Source organism: Centropristis striata, chromosome 22 (assembly GCF_030273125.1).
Source record: "Centropristis striata isolate RG_2023a ecotype Rhode Island chromosome 22, C.striata_1.0, whole genome shotgun sequence".
Classification (NCBI taxonomy): Eukaryota; Metazoa; Chordata; class Actinopteri; order Perciformes; family Serranidae; genus Centropristis; species Centropristis striata.
In genome coordinates this window covers 20785405-20807945 of record NC_081538.1, presented here as the reverse complement: position 1 = coordinate 20807945, position 22541 = coordinate 20785405, and the positions used below count along the sequence as shown (strand labels likewise).

The 22541-nt window shown below is 38.0% G+C and overlaps 2 protein-coding genes across 2 annotated transcripts in view; one reads left to right on the top strand and one right to left on the bottom strand.

Annotated features, from left to right (window-relative positions):
- Window positions 1-692: 692 nt before the first annotated feature.
- slc5a8 (solute carrier family 5 member 8) lies at window positions 693-10059 on the bottom strand. The gene is made up of 17 exons (XM_059325552.1): window positions 9817-10059; window positions 9397-9516; window positions 8909-8974; window positions 8751-8802; window positions 8567-8634; window positions 8025-8063; window positions 7524-7639; window positions 6833-6973; window positions 6596-6725; window positions 5295-5383; window positions 5058-5167; window positions 4904-4971; window positions 4738-4824; window positions 4436-4653; window positions 3159-3262; window positions 2998-3086; window positions 693-2914 (listed from the first exon to the last, which is right to left on the bottom strand). The coding sequence occupies exons 1-17, from the start codon at window positions 10048-10050 to the stop codon at window positions 2795-2797; spliced, it is 1851 nt and encodes a 616-aa protein (XP_059181535.1). The 5' UTR covers window positions 10051-10059; the 3' UTR covers window positions 693-2794.
- A 3605-nt stretch (window positions 10060-13664) lies between these two features.
- utp20 (UTP20 small subunit processome component) overlaps window positions 13665-22541 on the top strand; it is a 31460-nt gene continuing 22583 nt past the window's right edge. The window contains exons 1-19 of the mRNA XM_059326450.1: window positions 13665-13847; window positions 14793-14873; window positions 14986-15052; window positions 15173-15305; window positions 15391-15579; window positions 15730-15811; window positions 16167-16304; window positions 16510-16665; window positions 16844-16996; window positions 17097-17231; window positions 18163-18240; window positions 18323-18501; window positions 18625-18771; window positions 19342-19430; window positions 20115-20220; window positions 21136-21286; window positions 21402-21464; window positions 21543-21710; window positions 21808-21884. Coding sequence (XP_059182433.1) covers window positions 13797-13847; window positions 14793-14873; window positions 14986-15052; window positions 15173-15305; window positions 15391-15579; window positions 15730-15811; window positions 16167-16304; window positions 16510-16665; window positions 16844-16996; window positions 17097-17231; window positions 18163-18240; window positions 18323-18501; window positions 18625-18771; window positions 19342-19430; window positions 20115-20220; window positions 21136-21286; window positions 21402-21464; window positions 21543-21710; window positions 21808-21884 — 2243 coding nt within the window. The 5' untranslated portion in view covers window positions 13665-13796. The remainder of the gene's footprint in view (window positions 13848-14792; window positions 14874-14985; window positions 15053-15172; window positions 15306-15390; window positions 15580-15729; window positions 15812-16166; window positions 16305-16509; window positions 16666-16843; window positions 16997-17096; window positions 17232-18162; window positions 18241-18322; window positions 18502-18624; window positions 18772-19341; window positions 19431-20114; window positions 20221-21135; window positions 21287-21401; window positions 21465-21542; window positions 21711-21807; window positions 21885-22541) is intronic.

The window sequence follows — 22541 nt, the reverse complement described above, 5'->3', positions numbered from 1 at the left end:
GTGTATTTTTGTCCTATTGATTTTACACTACAAATGACCTCTTGTTCTCACAATTACTGTATGAGTCAATCATTCCTCAGAGACAGTTATATGTTTACTTGCCATCACTTTTCTGTCTTTAGCGGTGAACAGTATGGACCTCTATGGTCGGTGAATCAAAATACTGGAAAACATCACAGAACCACACACTATACCATTACTCACGCACAAATCTGAGAACAAAACCCACACTCACCTCATACGTGCTGGTGATGGCCAGCCAATAAAAGACCGGGAGATAAACCACCATTGTCACTGGATAGAAGAGACCAAACAATGATTGGCTCCACAATGGTACGCCTTGAGACTATGGATGTTTTCAGTCAACAAGTAATGAGTAATAACAAACAATTAGGTTAAAATTAGAACTACTTTGGACAGAAAGCTTTCAGCTTTTGAGAAGCAGCCGGCTGCAGGTGAAAACACATTTCATTGCAGTTAAAAAAAAAAAAAAAATCAACTTCTCACCCCACTGACAAAGGTTCTCATTTTAAAAAAAAACTCACTCAGCAGGCTTGATCAGATATAAAATCAGTCAGGAAAAGATTATTTTTGCATTTGGACTCCTGCATGAAGCCTGTCTGCTGTAACCTTAGCTCAGTTGAGTTCGCCAGCACTACAGCAGCTGACAAGTAGCTGGCGCTCAGTGACAGGGAGACAGGCAGAGCTGTCAGGCTGTGACCCCATGTTAGGAACTCCCTGGGGCTTCTCTGGCCCTTGTTCACCTACATGTAGAAGTCCCCAATGGCAGCAGAAACCACCAGCATGAGAGAAAACACCACATAGGAGACAGCTACCAGAGCTCCCGGACTGTTTGGTGGAAGTCAGACCAAAACTTTAAATAAATTAACTCTTTCTACATCTTCTCACTCAACAACGAAAAGCAGAAAAATGGCCTTGCTACCATTTATCTCTTAAATGTGAAAGTCAGTCTGCTTGTACTTGTTACAGTATTTTTTAGTCATTTAGGAAATAAATGGTGTTCAGGTAGTATACCAGTCCTTTTGTTATATGATTAAGAGATATAAACTGATTGCATTTGTAGCACCACTAGGGGTCAAGTGCAATGCGCTTTAATACATAAACTGCTGAACAAGCATCTTGAATTTTTTTAATTATTTTTTTTTATTGTTGTTTGCAATTAAAAAACATACAATCACAAAGAAATAACAGTACAAGAAACAGATTTTTTTAAAAGTGCAGGAAAGATCAAAAAGACCAAAGGGCTTAGAAGCGACCCTCGCTCTTAAACCTATAAATAACTATCCTTTACTTAAATTACATAGCTAGATGAAAATAAAAAAATACAAACAAAATATAAACAAAACACTATGATACAAAGGTGATCAGGACGCCTGTAGGGATTTTTTGAGCTTGGTCTTAAAAGTATTTAAAGAGGAACATGATTCTGTTAGGTTTTTTATGTCATTCCACAGCACTGCACCTTGATTAACAAATGAGAATTTGGCAACGGAGGTCCTACAGAAAGGAATATGTAATTATTTCTTCTTGTAAGATGTGCATGATAAAGAGAATTAAACTCAGAGTAACTATGAAAAAAATTAGGTAACAATGCAGGAAGGCAAATAACTAAACATAAGAACCCGTTTGATACTTATTGACCTCATAAATTTTAAATAGTTGCAATTGTTTAAATAATGGTTTAGTTGGGGCTAAATAATTAAAGTTGGTGGCAGTTCTTACAAAGAATTTCTGAAACCTATGAATTGCTTGTAAATAAGAATGGTAAGTGCTCGCCCAAATTATATTACAATAAGAGACGTAAGGATAAATTAAACTGTAAAACAATGTTAGAAGTGTGCTCTTTTTCAAATGGTGTTTGACCCTTTTTATAATGCCCAATGCTTTTGAAACCTTCTTACAAACAAATTCACAATGATTCTTAAAACAGAATTTTTCATCGATGTAGACACCTAAGAACTTCACTGATGAAACTTGTGCAAGTGCACTGTCATTGATATAAATGTTGTCTCTCTCTGCATTGTAAATCTTGTTCTTATTTCTAAAAAAATAATAAAGTTAGATTTCTTGACATTGATTGACAACTTATTAAACTTGAACCAATAAGAAAAATTGATGAGCCCAGCATTTCCTTTAGCAATAAGGGATCAAAGTTCTTGTCAGTGACAAAGAGATTTGTGTCATCAGCGAGTACTATAGGTGACAATAAGCTTCAGGTTATCTCAAAGAATTCATCAGTTATTGCAAAGTAGGATAAAAATTGATTGGCTTATATAATTGAAATGGATTGATGGAAAAAAAAAGTTAAGCAGATTTATATCAGCAAAGTCCAAATATGATTCTGACAAAGTTTAGGTATGATAGGCCCAACCGGTTTTGACATGTTCACAAAAATAGGATTTGGGAAAATTGAGAAAAGTTGCAAAATTTTACATATGGAGTAAAGAAGCAGATGAATATCACCTTGGGGACTCTACAAATTCTTTTAGCAGAGAAGATGGAAATAGGAAGAAGAAAGAGAGCAAATCTTTCCATTCAACAATTTTTAAAATTTAATAAGTGCATTGACAGTTGGACAGGTTGTCATCCTAACACAGGGCTAACACACATAGACAAAGATTTGCAGTTGCATTCACACTTTTTCAATTTAAATGAACCTGACCTGCATGTCTTTAGATTGTGGGGCAAACTCAGGGAAACACACAGACTTTTTTTCTGTAATTCATTTACATTTCTGGTATTTGACGATTAAATATATATCAAACATTGCATTTCAGGTGGGAATGCTGGGTTTTGTTAAATCCAGCTCAACGTCACAGAAAGCAGGATTAGTGCTTCCAACTTTCTTCTCTCTGTCCTTTGCAAGGTCAAGTTGTCCTGTTCGTTTCATGACCTCAAAAAGGAAGAGCACAGAACAGAAAGTCAGTAGCTGTTATTAGTCGATAGCATTTGGCATTTGACTGCTGCAGCACTTACTCTGTCTTTCAAAAACTTGAACAGGTGATAAAGAGTTGTGTCTTCTTTCATTAATGTAAACTTAGATTCTGCCTTCACCTTCCAGCCTCCTGAGATACACATAGGAAAATGCATCAAAATCTGTACTTTATTCAAAAAATGCAACAGAAAATATTATTTACCTGTACAAAGGCTGACCAACAGTCCCACACTGATGGTTATGATGGTTCCGATAGGACTGAAGTAAACGTAGGACAGAGAGTACCAGTTATCTGCAAAAGGAGACCTGGAGGTAAAAGAAAATAGTACCAGAGGAGTGAAATCTTACACATACAGAGAAAACTATGAAATCAACATTTTAAAATGTCTTCTTATGGATGTTCTATATAATTAGACTCTCCAGCAGAGATCTAGATAAACACAACAGGTTTGTTCAGTGTTGGTAGTTATAGTATATGTGTAAGTAGGACAAGTAGGACATATTCGGCTTTGGAGTGAAAAATTACCGGCTCAAAATTGCTTTGTCATCACTGGAAGTTTAAGTGTCACCTCAGTGATTGTTTGCATAAGCAACAGGTAGTGTAATGTGTGTGCAAACTTGTAAGTTATGTAGCGTTAGCTAGTGTTTACCTTTGATTTAACAGGAGATAACTTCAAATAAAAAATAAAAAAATACTTTATTTAATTAAATGTTATTAAATGTTGCAACTTTTCTCAATTTTTCATCATCACTGCCTGAAAACTCAGGCCTGAACTTATAACTTTACAATAAACAGCATTGTTCATGCAAGTGTCATAAAATTTTTATTACAAGTGAATCCTTCCCAAAGCGTCTTTAGGAATTTGATAAATAGCTCTCCTCTTTACTTACCCCTATTGTTTGGGCATCCAGGCACACAACAGCTATCCACCATGTGCAATCCATATAAATCCAGCTGCTAGCAGTCATTTGCCAAGCAATAGTCCTGCTTTCCTGCCAATATTGATTTTTGATTTTGTGATGTCAACTACCAGACCACAAAAGGTAGAACTGCTACTACAGTGCCGTTACAGTCAATCCCCAGCTGCAATGATGGTGCAGATACGCTAAGATCGCAGATGCGGAAGACGCGCAAACCCTGACCAAACAGAGTAGACTGGACTTTTTGGGGAGTCAGGAGATGAATGGTCTTTTTATATACAGACAGTATGAGAAAAATAATGTGTTTTTTTTAAATATTAAAGCATGTAAAAATGTTCTAACTGAAACCCAAAACACAAGTATGAACCTGAAAATGTGCATATGCCCTCTTTAAACTCAATACTTAGAAAACATCTTATTAACATGATATCCCAATGTTCTTGTGCTACCATATCATCATATACATCCTTAAAGGCAGGCATTACCCTTAGTTCAACTGAAGACACCAAATATGGCAAATAATGCAAAACAACAAACGTTATACAGTTATACACTTACCTGCCATCAACATCATGTACTGATGTTATGCTGACTGAAGTTGGCAGTGTTGGCAGAGCAGTGGAGGTCCAGTTGAGGCTGTCAGTGATGGTGAAGTTGCACCCCTTGGTAGTCAGTGACAGGGGTCTGGTCAACTCGGAGGGGGGAGGGTATATCTGGGCTCCAATGCCCACCCACAGGGATACAAGCAACCCTGACACAAGACCGGACAAAGCTCCCTAGAAGCGATTTTAATCACTGAATTATTGGAATCACAGAAACAACAAAAAAAAAAAACTGCAGTTAAATGAGGACAGGCTTACTTTGGAGTTGGCAAATGGAAAGAGGATACCAATTGTAAAAATCCCAAGTAAAGGACCACCAATGATCCCAAATATACTGATCGTTGCCTGTATGAAGAAGAACATATCAATTAAGCTGCACACTTAATTTCTATAATAAAAGATGAACAAAACAGATCCACTCTACCTGTAAGATCCCTCCCATGAGAGAAGCCACTCCAGCCATTCCAATGGATATAACCCCATATGTGAGAGCTACAAACAGCATTAGGGACGATCAGTTTAAGTATTCAACAGACTGATCATTCATCTGATACTGAACATGAGGGCAATCTACTTACTCAGTCCTTTTGAGGCCCATGACAGGTGTTTCTCAGACATGTTAGTGCACGGTTTGATAAGGTCCTCTACTGTCACTGCAGCCAGTGCATTGATGCTGGAAGACACTGTGCTGGGGTTGATATAAAACCCACATAACACAGTTTACCCAAAGAAGAACCATCATATAAATACAAATTCTCCCTGTGTGAGTTTTATCTGTTGGGTGAAATAACTTCAATGTTAAGTACTGTCTTAACCTGAGAGATGCACTGTATGCAGCTGCAACAAAGAGTCCAGGAAGGCCAGGAAAGTTTCCCAAGATGTCCATCACCAAATATGGCATCAGCTGCAGAGAAGAATTGACACTAGATTAACATATTTGATCAGGAGAGTTGAAGCCTAACAATGCATACATATATTCATTGACATACAGTTCATGGACAGATAGTAAAACAGCAGACTCTTGGGCACAGATATGTAAGAGACACCCAAACTGAGAGAGTCTACTTCACATTTTGCGTCCCCTTGTAGTCATTTTCTCTCTATTTGTATTACTTTTTGGTCTCTTTGTAGTACTTTGTATCTCCTTGTTGTAAGAGTAAAATCAATCATAACCACACACACACACACACACACACACACACACACACACACACACACATATACAGTCATAATATCAAAAAAATATTAGACCTTTGTTTTCTTCATTTTCTTACAACTAAAGGTACATTTGTTTGGACAAATATAATGATAACTAGCCATTTTCATGGTTTTCCTGATAATGATTTTGGTTATTATCAAGAAAACCATTGAAAATGGCTAGATATCAGCTCTTAAATTAAATTCTTATGAGCTATTTTTGTAGTATAAAGCCTATATATAGTCACGTATTACCCTGCTGTTGAAATGGTGTTGTACCATCTTCCTGTATGTAATTTTTCATCTGACCTAACCTGTCCTTGGTAGATTTAGTTGGTGTTTACTTGCTTTGCTGTGTGAGGGGATGAGGGAACGTTCCGTTCTCATTAACTTTATCATTTCACAGAAGTGGTTGTGCTCAATGCCAAGCTCCCTTTTTTTTCTTAAATCTCTGATGCTGTAACCACAAATATGAAACTGTATCTCATACATTCAGTGAGCTGAGTATGAGCTCTGGCCTTCTCCCCCTTTGTCATACTTTATTATTCTGTTTTATCACTTTGTTCGCTTCTCCGCAAGGAAATGTCATTTTCACCACAGTAGTCTTTTTTACAGCTATTTTTTAAAATCATTTTAGTTTTCTGTCTTTTTCTAATAATTTTGTGTCTCGTTTTGGTTATTTGATATTGGTTTTTAGTTATTATGACCTTCCTTGATATCATTTGATTGATTGTTTTGCATCTATTTACAGTTTTTGTCTTTTTTAGTCATTTATGCCCCTTGTAGTAACTCTTTGTGGTCACCATTCGGGTTTGTTTGTATTTTCAGTTTGTCTTTGTGGTAGTTTTTCTCTGTTGTCATCCTCTCTTCCTTTGCAGTCATTGTTAAATTAAGTAACCTTTGTTACTCTCCATGGTACCTGGTCAGGAGCAGAAACCAGTCCAGCTGTCCAGGGGTCACAGTTCTTATAGACTGAGAAGAGGCACATTCCTGCAAACACTGAACACAGCAAGGTGGACCACAGGCCAAGCAGGTTGATGTAAAGAGATCTGGGAAAAGGGAGAAACACAGACTAGCAAAGCACATGGACAAAAACATGTAAGAATGATTCTTCAGTACACTAATTGGTCCTGGTTAACGTCTCTCCATGACTCACAGTCTGGCATGAGTGAGGCTCTTGCAGGACATGTATCTCTGGACCTGGGCCTGGTTGATGCCATAGATACTGACCCAGACAAATACCCCTCCAATGGTTATGGTCCAGAAAGTGTGTCTCCTCAAAGGGTTTGTATCAAAACTAGTGAAACAGAAAATGACGACAGTTTGAATTTAAGCAAAAGATGGACTTAAAATAAAAAATATTTTTCTGAGTTAGCAGGTTAGGTGACATTTATGGACTTTACAGGTTAATGAAGAACACCTAAACAGTTGACCAGTAGTTTATATGACACATTTTGTCTCTTTCACACTTATTCACTTAACACACTTTGCAAACTTTTATTGTCCTTTTCGTGTAGAATACAGACTTAATAGCAGTCAGCTTCTTAAGGATAAAGCTTGGAACTAAACTTTTCAGCACCATGGATAGAGACAGACCAAACTAACTTGAAGGTTTCATTACATTACATTACATTACATTACATGTCATTTAGCAGACGCTTTTGTCCAAAGCGACTTACAATAAGTGCATTCAACCTGATGGTACTAGACATAGACCATAGGAATCAAATAAGTACATAACTTTAAGAGCTAACTGTCATTGCTTAAGCACATAAACACAACAGATTGTAGTAGTGTACTTCCTGTTCCTTTTGTTGACTGTTTCCTTTTCCTGTCCTTATACTCACTCCAAAACGTTGAGTCTTCCTCCTTGTTGTGCATCAGAAATGATGGGGAGGACTCCACCTTGTACGATCACAGACCTGATGATGACAGACAGGAAGCCTGCAAGCATGACACCAAGCTGGAGGGGAAATTTTGATAATTTAGAACGCTTCTTTACCTGTTTTTGTCCCAGCAGTGGTCCTAATTTGACCAGTTTGTTACATTTAAATTATTGCACATGGACAACATGTTAAGTCTAATGCATTATCCAAACATGAGAATAAGTGCTGATGATTTGAATTAAATTTGGCAAAGATTAAATGACATTTTCCACTTTTTGTATAAGTGCAGATCAGTTTCTTGCTGTGGTGGCCTATAGCTGCTGGTGAAGAGTGTTGAGAGAGCTACTGGCAACCACAAAAAGGTATGACAGATGTACAATAATACCTCACTTGGTCAAATCTGATGGATTAGCACCTGTTGCACCATACTAACCACCAACATGTTATGTTGCAGAGGCCTACCTGAAACACATCTGTCCACACCACTGCCTTCAGACCACCCTGTAACAATACAGACCACAAACAGGTGACGTGTTTACTGTACATTCAAATCCAGGAAAAAATCTGGAGAAAGCCCTCAGTGATGTCAACATTTATTTATATATACAGGTGCATCTCAATAAATTAGAATATGATGGAAAAGTCCATTTCCAGTAGTTCAAGTCAAATAGCCCAAACCAAGTATTGAATCACATAGATGGACGTACTTTTCAGAGTAATATTCAAATTTTTTGAGACACTGAATTTTAGATCTTCATTAAATGTAAGCCATCATCATTATAATTTTTAGAAATTAAATAAATTAAAACATGAAATGTTTCATTCTGTGTGTAATTGATCTATATAATGTGTTATTTCCACTTTTTGAATTGAATTAATGACATAAATAAACTTTATATGATATTCTAATTTATTGAGATGCACCTGTATAAAATAACAAGTTTATGAATTTAAATTTTATGCACAGCAGAACTCAGTTGGGCACATTTACCGTAGTTACATACCAGTGTGCAGTAAAAGGTACAGACCACGCCTGTGGAAATAACTACACCCCACAGATCCAACCCAGTCACTGCAGAGAGAAAGAGGCTTTCAGACACACTCAACTGAGCAGAACCATACAGCTTTAAGTGCCCTCATGCAGGAGTGTTTCACAATTGTGACGGCTTTGGACTGAAAGCAGCATACCTTGGTTTAGAGCCAGAGCTGGGGCATAAATGACGATTCCGGTGTAGAGGATCTGTGACAGAATACAGACACAAATAACCTTCAGGTGTCAGATTTGCTGTTTGAAAAACTGAGTGGTCAAAGCCCCGTCATTATGTGTTGACTGGCATCTTACTCACTGTCTGAACAATGAAGAGCACAGTTCCCAGCAGACGGGTTGCTCTGTTGAAACGCAGCTCCAGATACTGAGCATAGACAAAGAACAGACAATATGTAATGTACATATGTATATTTTATCATATTGTGTTATCACAAATCGACCACTGACCCTGCTTTACACAAAAGTACTGACTCATTTTACTCCTAAGGTGCAGTGTTTGAACTGATCTCTAGCCACCATTGTTCATGTCTATTCCAGGGGTTTCAAAACAGAAACTTCCTAAGTATGAAATCCCATCTTATCTCAGTTTAGGATGACATTTAGAATATTTTGGTATAAAATAAATATGTTTCAACAAAGACATGCTCTCTAGTGTAAGACAATGTTGAATATCTAGGTCAGTTATCTAGTATTTTATAGGTAAACAAAGCATTTGATATATTTCATGACTTTGGGAATAGAACAGAAGAGAAAAGCCACACAATCTTAAAACCAAACCACACTCACCTCATACGTGCTGGTGATGGCCAGCCTGTAAAAGACTGGGAGAAAGATCTCAGATGTGACCACCATCGTGATTACATAGGAGAGACCATAAAATCCAATACTGGCTCCGTAGCGGTATACCTACACAGTTAATAATAATATGACTTAGTAATGTTTTTTTTTCTTGTTTGTATTTGTATATATTGTATATTTGTATATTTGTACATTTTACGATCATACATCCATGTGTTCCCTTTATAATTACAATGGTCTGATGAAGAAGCCTCATAACAGCTCATAAGTTATGTTCCTTAAAAAATCCATGAAACTGCACTAGGAAAGTGATGCATTTCGTCCCACTAAAAAGTTTTCTTGCATTTAAAATAAATCTGGTAATAAGAGAGATTTAATTTGTCCCTTTGGAATCTGCTGGGACCTTACCTCAGCTGGGTTGGACAACACTGTGATGGCTGACATGAAGCTGGCAGCCAGGGACAGGGAGACAGGCAGGGCTGTCAGTCTTCGGCCCCCCATTAGGAAATCCCCAGAGCTTCGCTGGCCCCTGTCCGCCCAGGCGTAGTAGACCCCGATGGCAGCGGACACCAGGAGCATGAGGGAAAACACCACATAGTCTGCTACTGCGAAGGAGCTGGTGACCGGAGAGACCCCTGACATTTTGGTGGAAGTCAGACCAAAACTAGAATTAAAACTTTTCACAAAGTTGTTCAAACCGTCCCATGTGGTTTGTACTCAGAGTACAAAATCTGATCCTCTATGGATGAATGGAAGTCCTGATACACCACCTTCTCATTCGACATTGAGCTGAGAGCAGGACCACGGACCGAAACCTTTTATGTGTGTGTACGTGTGTGAAAAAGAGGGAGAGAGAGAGAGAGAGAGAGAGAGAGAGAGAGAGAGAGAGAGAGAGAGAGAGAGAGAGCATTCCAGGCAGGTACATGTGGAGTCAACAGGAGAAGGAATTGTTCACCTGACCACAGGCTAAAGCTAACATAAGTCCAAACCTTCTGACACACACACACACACACACACACACACACACACACACACACACACAGGCACAAATTTGAAACATATCTAGTAGAGGATGGAAGCTGTCAAAATATAAAATCAAAAATGATGATATAATGGATGATATAATAAATAAATGAATATGCCATTGAATGTAGCAAAAAATAATAAGCCCACAAATTTATATTTCTGTTTTAATAAACTTTATTGTTTATTTACCCTTATATTAATTGCCCCATTTAATTCCCCCCTTTAGTTTTTTCTAATTAATTAATTAATTCATTTTAATTTTAAATGTATTTTAAAATATATGTATTCATTTTAAAATGTGTATATTTACTATTTTCTTTACACATTTCTTTAAGCATGTTTTCTTTATTATGTAAATACTGTCATTCAAAGTATGTCATGGGAACTAAAATATCCATTTAGGTTACATTTTATCAATTGATTTATTCCTACATTTATTTTTATTATTTTTGGTACATAATGGCATATTAATTTATTTATCGAGTCATGTATTTATTTTTTAATTAGTTTAAAAGTTGTTCATCCATGACCTAGCACCACTCCTCTCAGTCTCCTCCTATTCTGTTAACACTGTTTAAACGTATCTCTCATGTGTACAGTATCTTTGCAATATTCACACTTTTACACTTAGAAAACATGTATTCAATTGGGGTGATTCTAGACAGTATGTGTAAAGATACATTTATTAGATAAATAGATGCAAAAACAAGCACACCACATTTTAATTTATATGCTGTTGGTCTTTTTTGTGCAAGCCAACTGTCTTGCTTGTCTTTTTGTAACTTTTGGGCACAATACTCCCCTGTGCCAGGTTTTATTAATTGCCTCTGAAATGTGTGTAGGAGATACTGATAAGGAACAGACTTCTGACTTTTAAACAACCAAGCAGGCAGAGAGGAGGCAGCATTTGACTAACCTGTGGTTTTATTAATAATTCAGTTAATGATATGAGAAGGTGTGAGAAGGGACTTTCTGGATTTGTAAGCCACTTTGTGGTGATCAGAATCCTATTGAACACTTGTTGTACAGACTTGGGTGTCCTTGTGTGGTATTCACTTTTGATCCCATTAATCATTTTGCAGGGTCAAACTGACCTGACCTTTCAGCATTTGTCTGTAATCAGTCAGGAACTAAAGTGAATACTTTAGTTTTTCTTTATCACCGAACATAATTTGACACATAAGTGTTTTTTTGTGTCGTTTTTTTGTTTAGGTATGTATTGTTACTTCTGTTTGAAATGTTAGTAGTGCTTTGAGAGTTTTCAGAGGTGCTTGTCTGTTCACAATAGTGATGTATTTCAAAATGCCTAGCTTGCTGTAAAAGATCAAGTGTAGTGTAATTACAAGTAATAGATTTATGTTCCCACCCTGGTCAGCTTCTATTTCAGTACATCTTATCTCAGGCTGTATGATGTGAAAAATGTCCAACACCAACACAAAGCTGTGTGTGTGGGTGTGTTAGGCTACTCCAAGCAAAGATTTAGAAAAGGTAGTGTGAAGAAAACAGCCTGAACTAGAAAATCTTGGATCAAACACTAAATAATTGACACACATTTGCAAAGGGGTAAGAGGCTGTGAGCAGTTTTTCTTAGTTATCTATGAAAATTAATAAATCATCATATCAGCACAGTACACCTACTACAGTAGGTGCCTGCATTTATAGATGTGGACTCGAGTCACACGATGTGAGTTTGAGTCAGACTTGAGACACATATTTGATGACTTTAGGGTCAACTTAGCAAAATTATAAAAAATGTGCAACTGGACTTGAACTTTAACACCAATGACCGGTGACTTCACTTGAACTTGAGCCTTCTGACCCAAAAACACATGTATACCTTCCCCATACGCCATGCTATGTGCTCGGAAAGTCAGCACTACTTTGTTGATGATTGAGTTAATTTGCACTTGTTTTAGCAAACTTCTTGACAAGTTTTCTGAAGTGAATACGTTTTTACTTGGGACTCGACTAAAAGTACTTCAGACTAACTTGTGACTTGCGAAACAATGACTTGGTCCCACCTCTGCATGCAGTAGGAAAACTAATATACCATTACTAATTAGCGAGCATTGGAGATATACTGTCAATGAGCTGTTTAATGTGAAGAAAATTTGTTAAAATTACGTTTTTTTCCAAATTTAACTTGGCAAGACTATTATTCCAAAATTACAAATGAAGGACATAGTAGAACAAAAGCTTGCTTCAAATGGGGCAGGATTTTAAATTAGCTTTTTACTGGTGTTCAAAACTATCATTTTCTTCATTACAAGAGTAGCTAATGTACGGAAGACGATTGGGGCCAGGTAGGAGAAAAAAATAACGAGAGGATTTTTTTTTCAATATGCAGTTCAAGAAAAAAGTCGAAATAATGAGAATAGAGTCGAAATAATGAGAATAAAGTTGAAATACGATTTCGAGAAAAAAGTCGAAATGACGAGAATTCGGTAAAGTTGGAAAGATATTCCCAGATTTGTGTCAATAAGTCATCAGAGTAACATTGATTTTAGAGAAACGGCGTCTATCCAAACAGTTTTGTTGATATAAATGTCATGAAATGAGCAATAACTACAATATCTACAGAGGGTCTACTACAATAAGGGTGTAGTTGTACTAAAATCCCCCTACACACAAATGGGCCATTCTTGGTAGTAGCTACTATAAATATTGTTTTGGGGAAAATCTGCTTTTATGTAATTTAGGTGAATTTTTAAGACGTATTATATTATATTATATTATATTATATTATATTATATTATATTATATTATATATAAGTATTTTCTCAACATTGCATTTCAACCTTATTCACGCCATTGTATTTCGACCTATTTTAGAGTCTATGATATTGACTTTATTCGACTTTTTACTCAAACTTAATAATTTAATTAATGTATTTATTTATTTTTTCTCCTACCTGGTCCTAATAGTCTTCCGTAATAATGAGACACGGGAAATTTGTTGTTGTTTTTTTTCTATTTCTTTTATTTCTAACTGATTTAAACATGGTGCGGTCGATTTTTTTCTTACCTCTATTTGGTCAGTGGTTTCATGGCGAGTAGTTTCAGTTTTTCACCAGTTTTTCACCTAACAAATGTAAACGAAGTCAGTAGCGGGGAGGCGTGGAGCCTCAGACGAAGGCGGAAGTGAAGGCAGATATCTCTCTCGCCTCTCCGCTTGTCTTCGCCTACCACGTGGAGTAAAAATTACCCAGAATGCATTGTTCAGCATGGCTGCTCCCTGGTGTCGGCGTGTGTGTAAACAGTAGCGAAGAGAAGAAACACTTTTTCTAGTTTTCATGAATCATTTAAATCTCACGAGGACATTTGGAATACAAGTAAACACGTAAATAAGCAGCAAGACAAAGATGAAGATTAAATCGAAGTCTTCGTATCACAAATCTGAGAACACCTACAGGGTGAGAGTCACTAACTCACTGCAGCATGATGCTAATAGAGACACACGGAGATAAAAACAACCGTGTTAATGTAGTATCAGTTTGTTTGACAGGTATTTTATGACCAAACATGTAGCGAAAAACACTGTTTCTTTCACTCAGATAGTATACTGCCCTACAAAGCCTAACTGCAGTAACTATATTTTTGGTCGAAAATATGTTATAACTAGAAATGAACTCCTTTATGTCTGTTTTATCTTGTGACAAAGTTTTAGATTTCAAATTTGCTTTATTTCAGAGAAATAATACTGTGATACAGTATAGCCTTGTATTTCTTCATTGTGTTGAATAGTGAAGACAAGAATAATAGAAATGATAAGTTTATTTGATAGGGAGATTATTTTCCAGATAGTAATTCAGTAAAAAAGTGAGATAAAATTATATTTAGACTAAAATATAACATTACTTTATAATATCAAGTCTAAAATACACAAATATTTGAATAGAATTGTAGAATTGTTAGAATTAGAATTAGTTAGAATTGTAGAATTGTTTGTGCATCACTATTAGAACCTTTTACAGCAATGCAAAACCAGAGTGCAGTAACTACATTTTTGGGGACAAAGGTTAAATAAATCATCATGATGATTATTCATCATGATTTTTGAGCATAAAGATGACATCATCAATACATGTAGAAATATGTGTCTTCTCACTTACCTACCTATAACTCATTTGACTTGTCAGTTAAAAAATACAAAAAACTTTAAAGCAATTTTTTTCAGTTTTACCCTTTGCGTAGTTACTGCAGTTAGGCTTTGTAGGGTAGTACAGTTTAATATGTTATGGAAGAGATGGCATTTAACCTGTCTTTAATATAATTCTATAATTAGATGATAATTCTTAGATCGGTTGTCTTTTAACTGTAGCAGATGATAACCCCTTCTGACATGTTTTATTTTCCAGTTTCTCACTTTTGCTGAAAGACTCGCCAATGTCAACATTGATGTCATCCATCGTATTGACAGGACTGGATCTTATGAAGAGGTTTGTACAGTCAGTAACTTCGGAAACATAAAGATTCATCTTATTTATTTCACAAGCATGTGTGTTCGTGCTTGCATCCGATTGTTTAATGACTTGTTTGCTTCTCATTCAGGAAGTAGAGACATACTTCTCAGAAGGACTGACAAAATGGAGAGACCTCAACTTGACAGAGCATTTCAGTATGTATAAAATATAATAATCATTTGGTTTATTATCACCTGTAGGGACAAAAATAGTGTAATGTTTCTACTAGTAAACCGGAAAATGCTGTTTGTAACGTGAATGCCTTTCTTCCACAGCTACATTTCTGAAAGAGGTTTCCAACCAGAGCCAGTCATTCAACCTGCTGGTTTTTCATCAGAAGACGATAGTGGAGACTCTGAAAACACACCTGGCTGTCAAAAACAGTCTGGCCTACCAGCCACTGCTGGAGTAAGTTGTCTTGTGTTCACCAGATTATAGAAATTGTTGTTGAATTAGCAGATGAGCTGTATCTCTCCTCTCCTCCTTCCTCCAGCCTGGTGGTGCAGCTGGCCAGAGACCTGCAGACTGACTTCTACCCACACTTCCCTGACTTCTTCATTCTGATCACCTCACTGCTGGACACCCAGGACACAGAGGTCCTGGAGTGGGCTTTCACCTGTCTCTCCTACCTGTACAAGTACCTGTGGAGGCTCATGGTGAAGGACATGCCCAACATCTACAGGTGGGAAATAAGACCAGTCAGACTCTGTGGATGCTTTGCCGATGGATCTGTTTTTTGCTTTTTTTTGCAGCATTCACCTATTATTGATGTGTTCTTGGAGGAGTGCACATTTCTTATGCAGGAATATTAAAATCTCTTTTCACCCCACAGTTTATACAGCACACTGTTGGAGCACAAGAAAGAACACATCCGCAATTTTGCAGCAGAGAGCTTCTCTTTTTTGATGAGAAAGGTGAGTTATTTGCAGACTGCTCAACTATATATAAAAAAAAATCATAATCACAATTATTTTACATGATTACTCATTGAATTTGTAAACACCATGCATTTATTGTACAGGTGCATCTCATTAAATTAGAATATCATAGAAAAGTTTATTTACGTCAGTAATTTAATTGAAAAAGTGGAAATGTCTTGTCTCTTGAACTCTCAAACTTTTAATTTTATTGTATTGGTGTTGTGCTGCTGCTGGCATTGCAATTTATAAAGATTAATACAGTTCCTATCTATCCATCCATCCATCCACCATCTAAAGTTAAACTACTTACAGTAGTAATGTTTGAATGATGTCTCATTGTGTCACACAGGTCCCAGATCTTGATGCCCTGCTGAGTCTTGTGTTCTCAGACCTGCAGCAGCACCCAGACAAAGCGGAGGGAGCAGGTCAACTGCTGTTTGAAATGTGCAAAGGAGTCCGAAGCATGTTTCACTCCTGCGCTGCAAATGTGAGTTTCTTTTCTCAAGAAGTGGGCGCTGTCGTGTGCAGAATCTTTGTGACGGACAGAGATTTCATTTCAGAGTTGTTTAGCATGATGTGAAGTGTTGACGTCTGTTGCGAAGAAATCTAAAGCCTTGTAATGTGTAAATGAGGACTGAACAAAGCTGGACAATAAAATTCACAGTAATCCTGAATTTTCTGTTACCCTCCAGGCTTTCACTGTCGCTTTGAATAAGCTCGGACCCTCAACCAACCCAGGAGCCTCCCTGCCGTGGGACACTGTCAGGGACGCTCTGGATCACATGGCCCAGGCTGCGGCCAATCACGTCGAGAGAGAACACATCCTGGTTTTGTGGGAGTCCTTACAGGTGGGCAAGGTGTTTTAATGTCAGTCAGAGCATCCCAAACCCCTCCCAGACACTCAGACACTTGGATCTAAAAGGCATTGAAGATCATCGTGTGTGATCAGCCCTTTCTCCACCCTCTTAAGGATTTCTTGTTACTTTCCCCGTCTTGTGTGTGATGGTGGTGTGTCTTCATGTGCAGGTCAGTGTGGTGGAGGTCCTGGGTATTATGGAGGTGAAAGGAGAAGAGGCGGAGCAGGCAACAGAGCAGCTGGAAAGGCTGCTGTTCATTCTCCACACCCTGGTGTCCCACAAGGACGGAGCCAAGGTCTCCAAGCCAGAGGCTGTCTGCCAGGTAAAAGAACACTCATTTGAGAGATATTGTTATAAAAGCTATCCCCTTTAATAGGGTATTTTTGCTGTATTTTTGTCATGTTATTTGCTCTTGCCTACAGACGGTGTTGCGGCTGATTCAGAGCTCGTCTCTGTCGGCTTCTTGTTCCCGCCTGCTCCTCCAGATCACCTCCTCTCTGCTCCTCGGGGAGAACATCACTCTGCGCAAAGAGCTCATTCAGGAGACTGTTCAGAAGGTGTGTATTTGTGCCAAGGACTATAAATAATGGACATAGTGACAGTGACGTCACCCACTGGTTTGTGGCCCGTTTGAGGCATCGAGTTCGGTGTTACACTCGTCGCCATCTTGTGTTGCCATCTTTTTTTTTCGGAAATGGGGAGCAGACCATATCTGGACTGTAGAGGAGCGAGAGGGATCTGATCACTGACTACACGCCTCTCTACACCTCAACCTGACTGAGAGAAGTGCTAGTTCATGTTAGCATTAACTGAGATGTTCATTTTGGTCAACAAAAAATAAAAACAAAATGTACGTTACTTACCTCAGAAAAATAAACAGCGACTCCTTGGAGTGTCTATTAGTCCAACCAAACACTGAACAAGACATTTTTAATTGACAAAATGTTTAAAAAAGTCGAAGTTCTGAGACCAAACTGGTAAACACCCTTTATATATATATATATATATATATATATATATTTTTTTTTTTTTTTTTTTTTTTTTTAAAGTTTATTGACAATATACGCATTGTTCTGCTTTTCTCCTGATGACGCTCGCCTTGTTAGTGACCTGTCAATCAAAGGTAGCCACGCCCCAAATTGTACACTATTAACATCAAATTGTCTTGAACAAGATTTTTTACTTGCGATTGAGACCATAGTGTTGTCCTGAATTTTCTTCTGAGGTAATAAATCAAGTGAGAACTTTTCTAATTTTGTATTGAAATGAATAGACTGAAATGCTTTGCAGCTGCTGTCAGCGCCCCCTACTGAAATTTTTGGTAGAATGCAGCTTAAGGCACTTCCTGGTTTGCCTCCCTGCTCACACCATGAGGTTGCCGCCTGGTTTGTGCTGAATAGGAGAAAATAATCTATTTCTTTTAGAATTTTTCAACATGTGCAGTTTAAGTACATGTGTATAAATGTGTCTCTCCGCCTCGTTCACAAGGTGTTTGGCGGCACAATGGGGCAAGATCTGATCCTGGAGTTCACCAAGGAGATGTTCACCATGAAACAGTTTGAACAGGTGAGTCGTCACTAGAGTTACATCCAGGATTTTTCTCTGATTTCAGTTCTCCCTGACTCTCCTCTCTGTCCCTCTCCTCCAGCTCTTCCTCCCCAGCCTGTTGCGCTTCACAGCTGGGTTGTTCGGCTGTGGCGATCCTCTGTCTCGCCACTGTGGCCTGGATGTGCTGGTCAGTCTGATCCTCGCCAAAGCTCCGCCCCCCACAGATGGCTCCTTGGCCTTTGAAACCTACCCACTGCTCTTCACGGGGCAGGCCACAGGGTGAGATACTGCAGCAGACATGTCATGTTTCATTTGCATCAGATACATTCTGACTGATGCATTCTAAAAGTCTCCCTGAATGTATTATTTTCCTGGAGCTGAATGTGTTTGTCTCCTGTTTAGCAGTCAGGAGGCTGGTAAGACCAGCAGTTCAACATCAACAGTGCCAGAGCTGGTGCTGTCCCTGATCCAATTTCCTGAGGAGCAGAACCAATCCATCACTGACCTGTCGCTGCCCTGGGCCGCCCTGGTCCTTCTACCACACCTCAGGTAACACACACACACACACACACACACACACACACACAAAGGAAAATCTCTTCTCTAACGTTGGTCACATAGTCATTGTGTTTGTTGGTGGGTTTCAGTCTGAATAACCTAATATACAGTCATGGAAATTATTATTAGACCATTGTTTTCTTCAAATTCTGGTTTACTTTAATGCCTGGTACAACTAAAGGTACATTTGTTTGGACAAATATAATGATAACAACAAAAATTGTTCATAAGAGTTTAATTTAAGAGCTGATATCTTGACATTTTCCATGGTTTTCTCGATTATAACCAAAACCATCATCAAGAAAACTACGGAAAATGTCTAGATATCAGCTCTTAAATTAAACTCTTATCAGCTATTTGTTACCATTATATTTGTCAAAACAAATACATATTAAGTTGTACCAGGCATTAAAATGAACAAGAAATTAAAGAAAACAGTGGTCTTATAATTTTTTTCCATGACTGTAACTGCAGTAGCTGTAAGGTGATGCCTGTTTGGTCTGACTGATGTATTCTGTTTATTAAACTGATCTTTTCTTTTTATGTTTTTCCATTTTTCAGGCCCATTACTTCAGCTAGTGTGGTTCCTGCTGTGACTGCCTTCTTAAACCACCTCTTGTGTGAGATTGAGACAGAGAAACTGGGAAAAGGTTTGTGATTTCTCGTTTTATTTTTATGTGTGAATTTGTATGAAAAGTGTTAGAAGAATAAATAGCAAAATGTGCATGGCAACTAAAATGGCTATAATTATAAGTGTTGCAATGGGTGATTAGTTTTTTAGTAAATTAGCAGAAAATATATCTGCAAGGATTTTGATAAACAAATTATCTTAGTTATGGAGTAAAAAAATAATTTACATTTGTTAGTAACAGCTTCTAAAACTCAAATATTTTCTTCTTTCTTCACTTTAAATTGAAAATTTTATATTTTGGGGTTTTCAGGTAATCTGTCAAAATAAATAAGCTATTTGAAGACATTTGGGCAGAAGGGAAAAATAGTTAATAAATTATGATGATAAGTTGCACCTCCATAAATTACACTTAAAAAATACATCCAGTCGACATCACAAATTGTTGAAATGAAACAATCGAGCCAGTGAGCACCGGTTGTTTCTGTACATTATCACGGACATTAAGCAGAAAATTTAACCAAAAACACACACTTGTCTATAAAGTATGATCATCAACAGCGTTCCTCAAAAGTTCCTCATTAGGAATCTCCTTTAAATCTGTTTCTCTTTCGAGTCTACCCGGACAAGCATGAAAATGGAATCAAGATTTTGAATTATGCATTAAGTTTTTCTAGTTCTGATGTCTTCCTCTTCCATCCTCCAGCTGGCCTGTTTGTAGCCAGACAGGCCCTCAGCTGCCTCCTCAGCCTGGACGGCTCTGCCCAGCTGCTCTCACTGGTCACTGTGGACAAGATCAACTCAATCCTACGGTAAGGACCGCATGTCTGTGTTTATAAGCCATATGTAGCTTTATTTAGTTTGTGTGTCACAACCATAGACCGTATATAAATAATGGACGTAGTCACTGTGACGTCCCCCACTGGTTTGTGGCCCGTTGAAAGCATCGAGTTCAGCGTTACACACATCACCATCTTGTGTCGCCATCTTGTTTCCGATACGGGGAGCAGACCATATCTGGACTGTGGAGGAGCGAGAGGGATCTGATCACTGACCACACGCCTCTCTACACCTCAACCTGACTGATTCATGTTAGCATTAACTGGAGCATTAACTGGGATGTTAGGATGTTATGAAAATTCAGTGTGAAAGGGTCAAAGCTATGAGGCCAAACCACTGAACGTCCTTTTATATATATATATATATATATATATATATATATATATATAACATTATTGACACGTTACCGTGAAGACACATTGTTCTGCTTCTCTCATGATGATGGCTCGCCTTGTTATTGACCTGTCAATCAAAGGTAGCCACGCCCCTTTATTTTCTATTTTCTTCTAGATGGGGCCATTATTTGAACTATTAACATCAGATTGTCTTGAAGAAGATTTTTTACTAGCGATTGAGACCATAGTGTTCTGAGGTAATAAATCAAGTGAGAAGTTTTCTCATTTTGTATCGAAATGAATGGACAGAAATGCTTTTGCAGCCGCCATCAGGGCCCCCTGCTGGAATTTTCACTAGAATGCAGCTTAAGCCACTTCCTGGTTTGCCTCCCTGCTCAGACCCGGAGGTTGCCGCCTGGTCACAACAGATTGGTAATAACTGTATAAATAGAAATAAAACTTTTGTTTTTGTTGCTGAATGTAACAACGAGGTTCCTTTTACCAATAACTTAACAGTTTAACTCATGACTGTCATGTTTATTACGGTTACAGGAAGTTTCCCACAGACCACTCTGCCCTGTTGCTAGGAGACCTGTACTACACCCGCCTGTCACTCAGCGGTGTTTCAGAGCATCTGTCCCACAGTGCACTGCTGGAGCTCCACCAGATCCTGCACGCCAACCTCTCCTCCAACATCTCCAAGGTATGTGTGCAGTATACAGCTGCATTTCCACCTATAAGCTGCCAGAAAATATCAAAAGATTATATGAATATGTTGATATTTTTACCAGCAATTAATGAATTGTTTTTTCTCTCAGATCCGCCTGCTGACTCTGAGGATTCTCTCTCAGTTTGAGGCAGAGCTCCCTCCGCAGACAGAGGTACGACTGTCAGTCCTGATTCTTATGAAATTTAAATACAGGAAACAGTGCAGCTCATGTTTCCGCCCCTCTGTCCAGGGTGAGGAGAATGTGGAGGTGCAGCCGGTGTTTGCAGTGTGCCTGCAGGCTGAGCTGGTGCCGGCCTCAGTGCAGGACTACAGAGAAAAGCTGCTTCACCTCCGGAAGCTGAGACACGACCTGGTGCAGCGCAGTCTGCCTCAGGGTCCGCCCGGCACCTTCCAGCAGGTACAGAGCACGCTCTCCTGTATTAGTGTCATACTGATTATTTATTATTATGACTTCTATCTGTACACAAATGTAACAGATGATTATTTTCCCTCAGGTGCCTCTGCGTTACCTCATCGCAATGCTGTTTGTCAACTTCAGGCCGCTGTGGGACGCAGTCATTGAACTTCTCGTGTGAGTATAAAAGGATCCCGCCGAAATAAATTCTTCTGAAATAAACACACTTATGATATTTTGATTCATTGAGTGGTTCACATTTTGTCCATAGCGCTCTTTTTTTTAATATAAGGTGAACGTTTCTGTACAGTGGATGTACATGGATTTTTAATTATTTTGTCACTTTGAACACATTGATTTAAAATGAGAAATGCGAACAATGCTAAGGCCTCACTGATGCAGAACTTTGTCTGAATTGCTTGAATAAATAAAACAAATAGGGCTACAACTAACGTCTGCGATTGTAGTGATATTCTTTTTTTTAAATAAACATTTTAATTGAAAAAGTCATGTTTTTTTCCAGTAGTATATTGTCAATAGTATAAAATTACATTTACAGTCATTTTGGTCAGCTCTGTCCTGCGACCTTGGCGTAAGTGCCAAGACTTAATGGCAAATACACCAAATTGTGCCGTTTTTAAACGTTACATGTTCCAGTATACGTACATTGAAAAAATATTTAGAACCCTGTAACGATTATATTCATCACGGACCAACCTACTATTTATTTTCTCAATTATTTGTGTGGCTTATAATATTTCAGAAAATAAGGAAAAATGTCCATCCCAGTTTCTTAAAGTCCAAGACAGTGTGTTTAAATGTCTTCCAAAACCC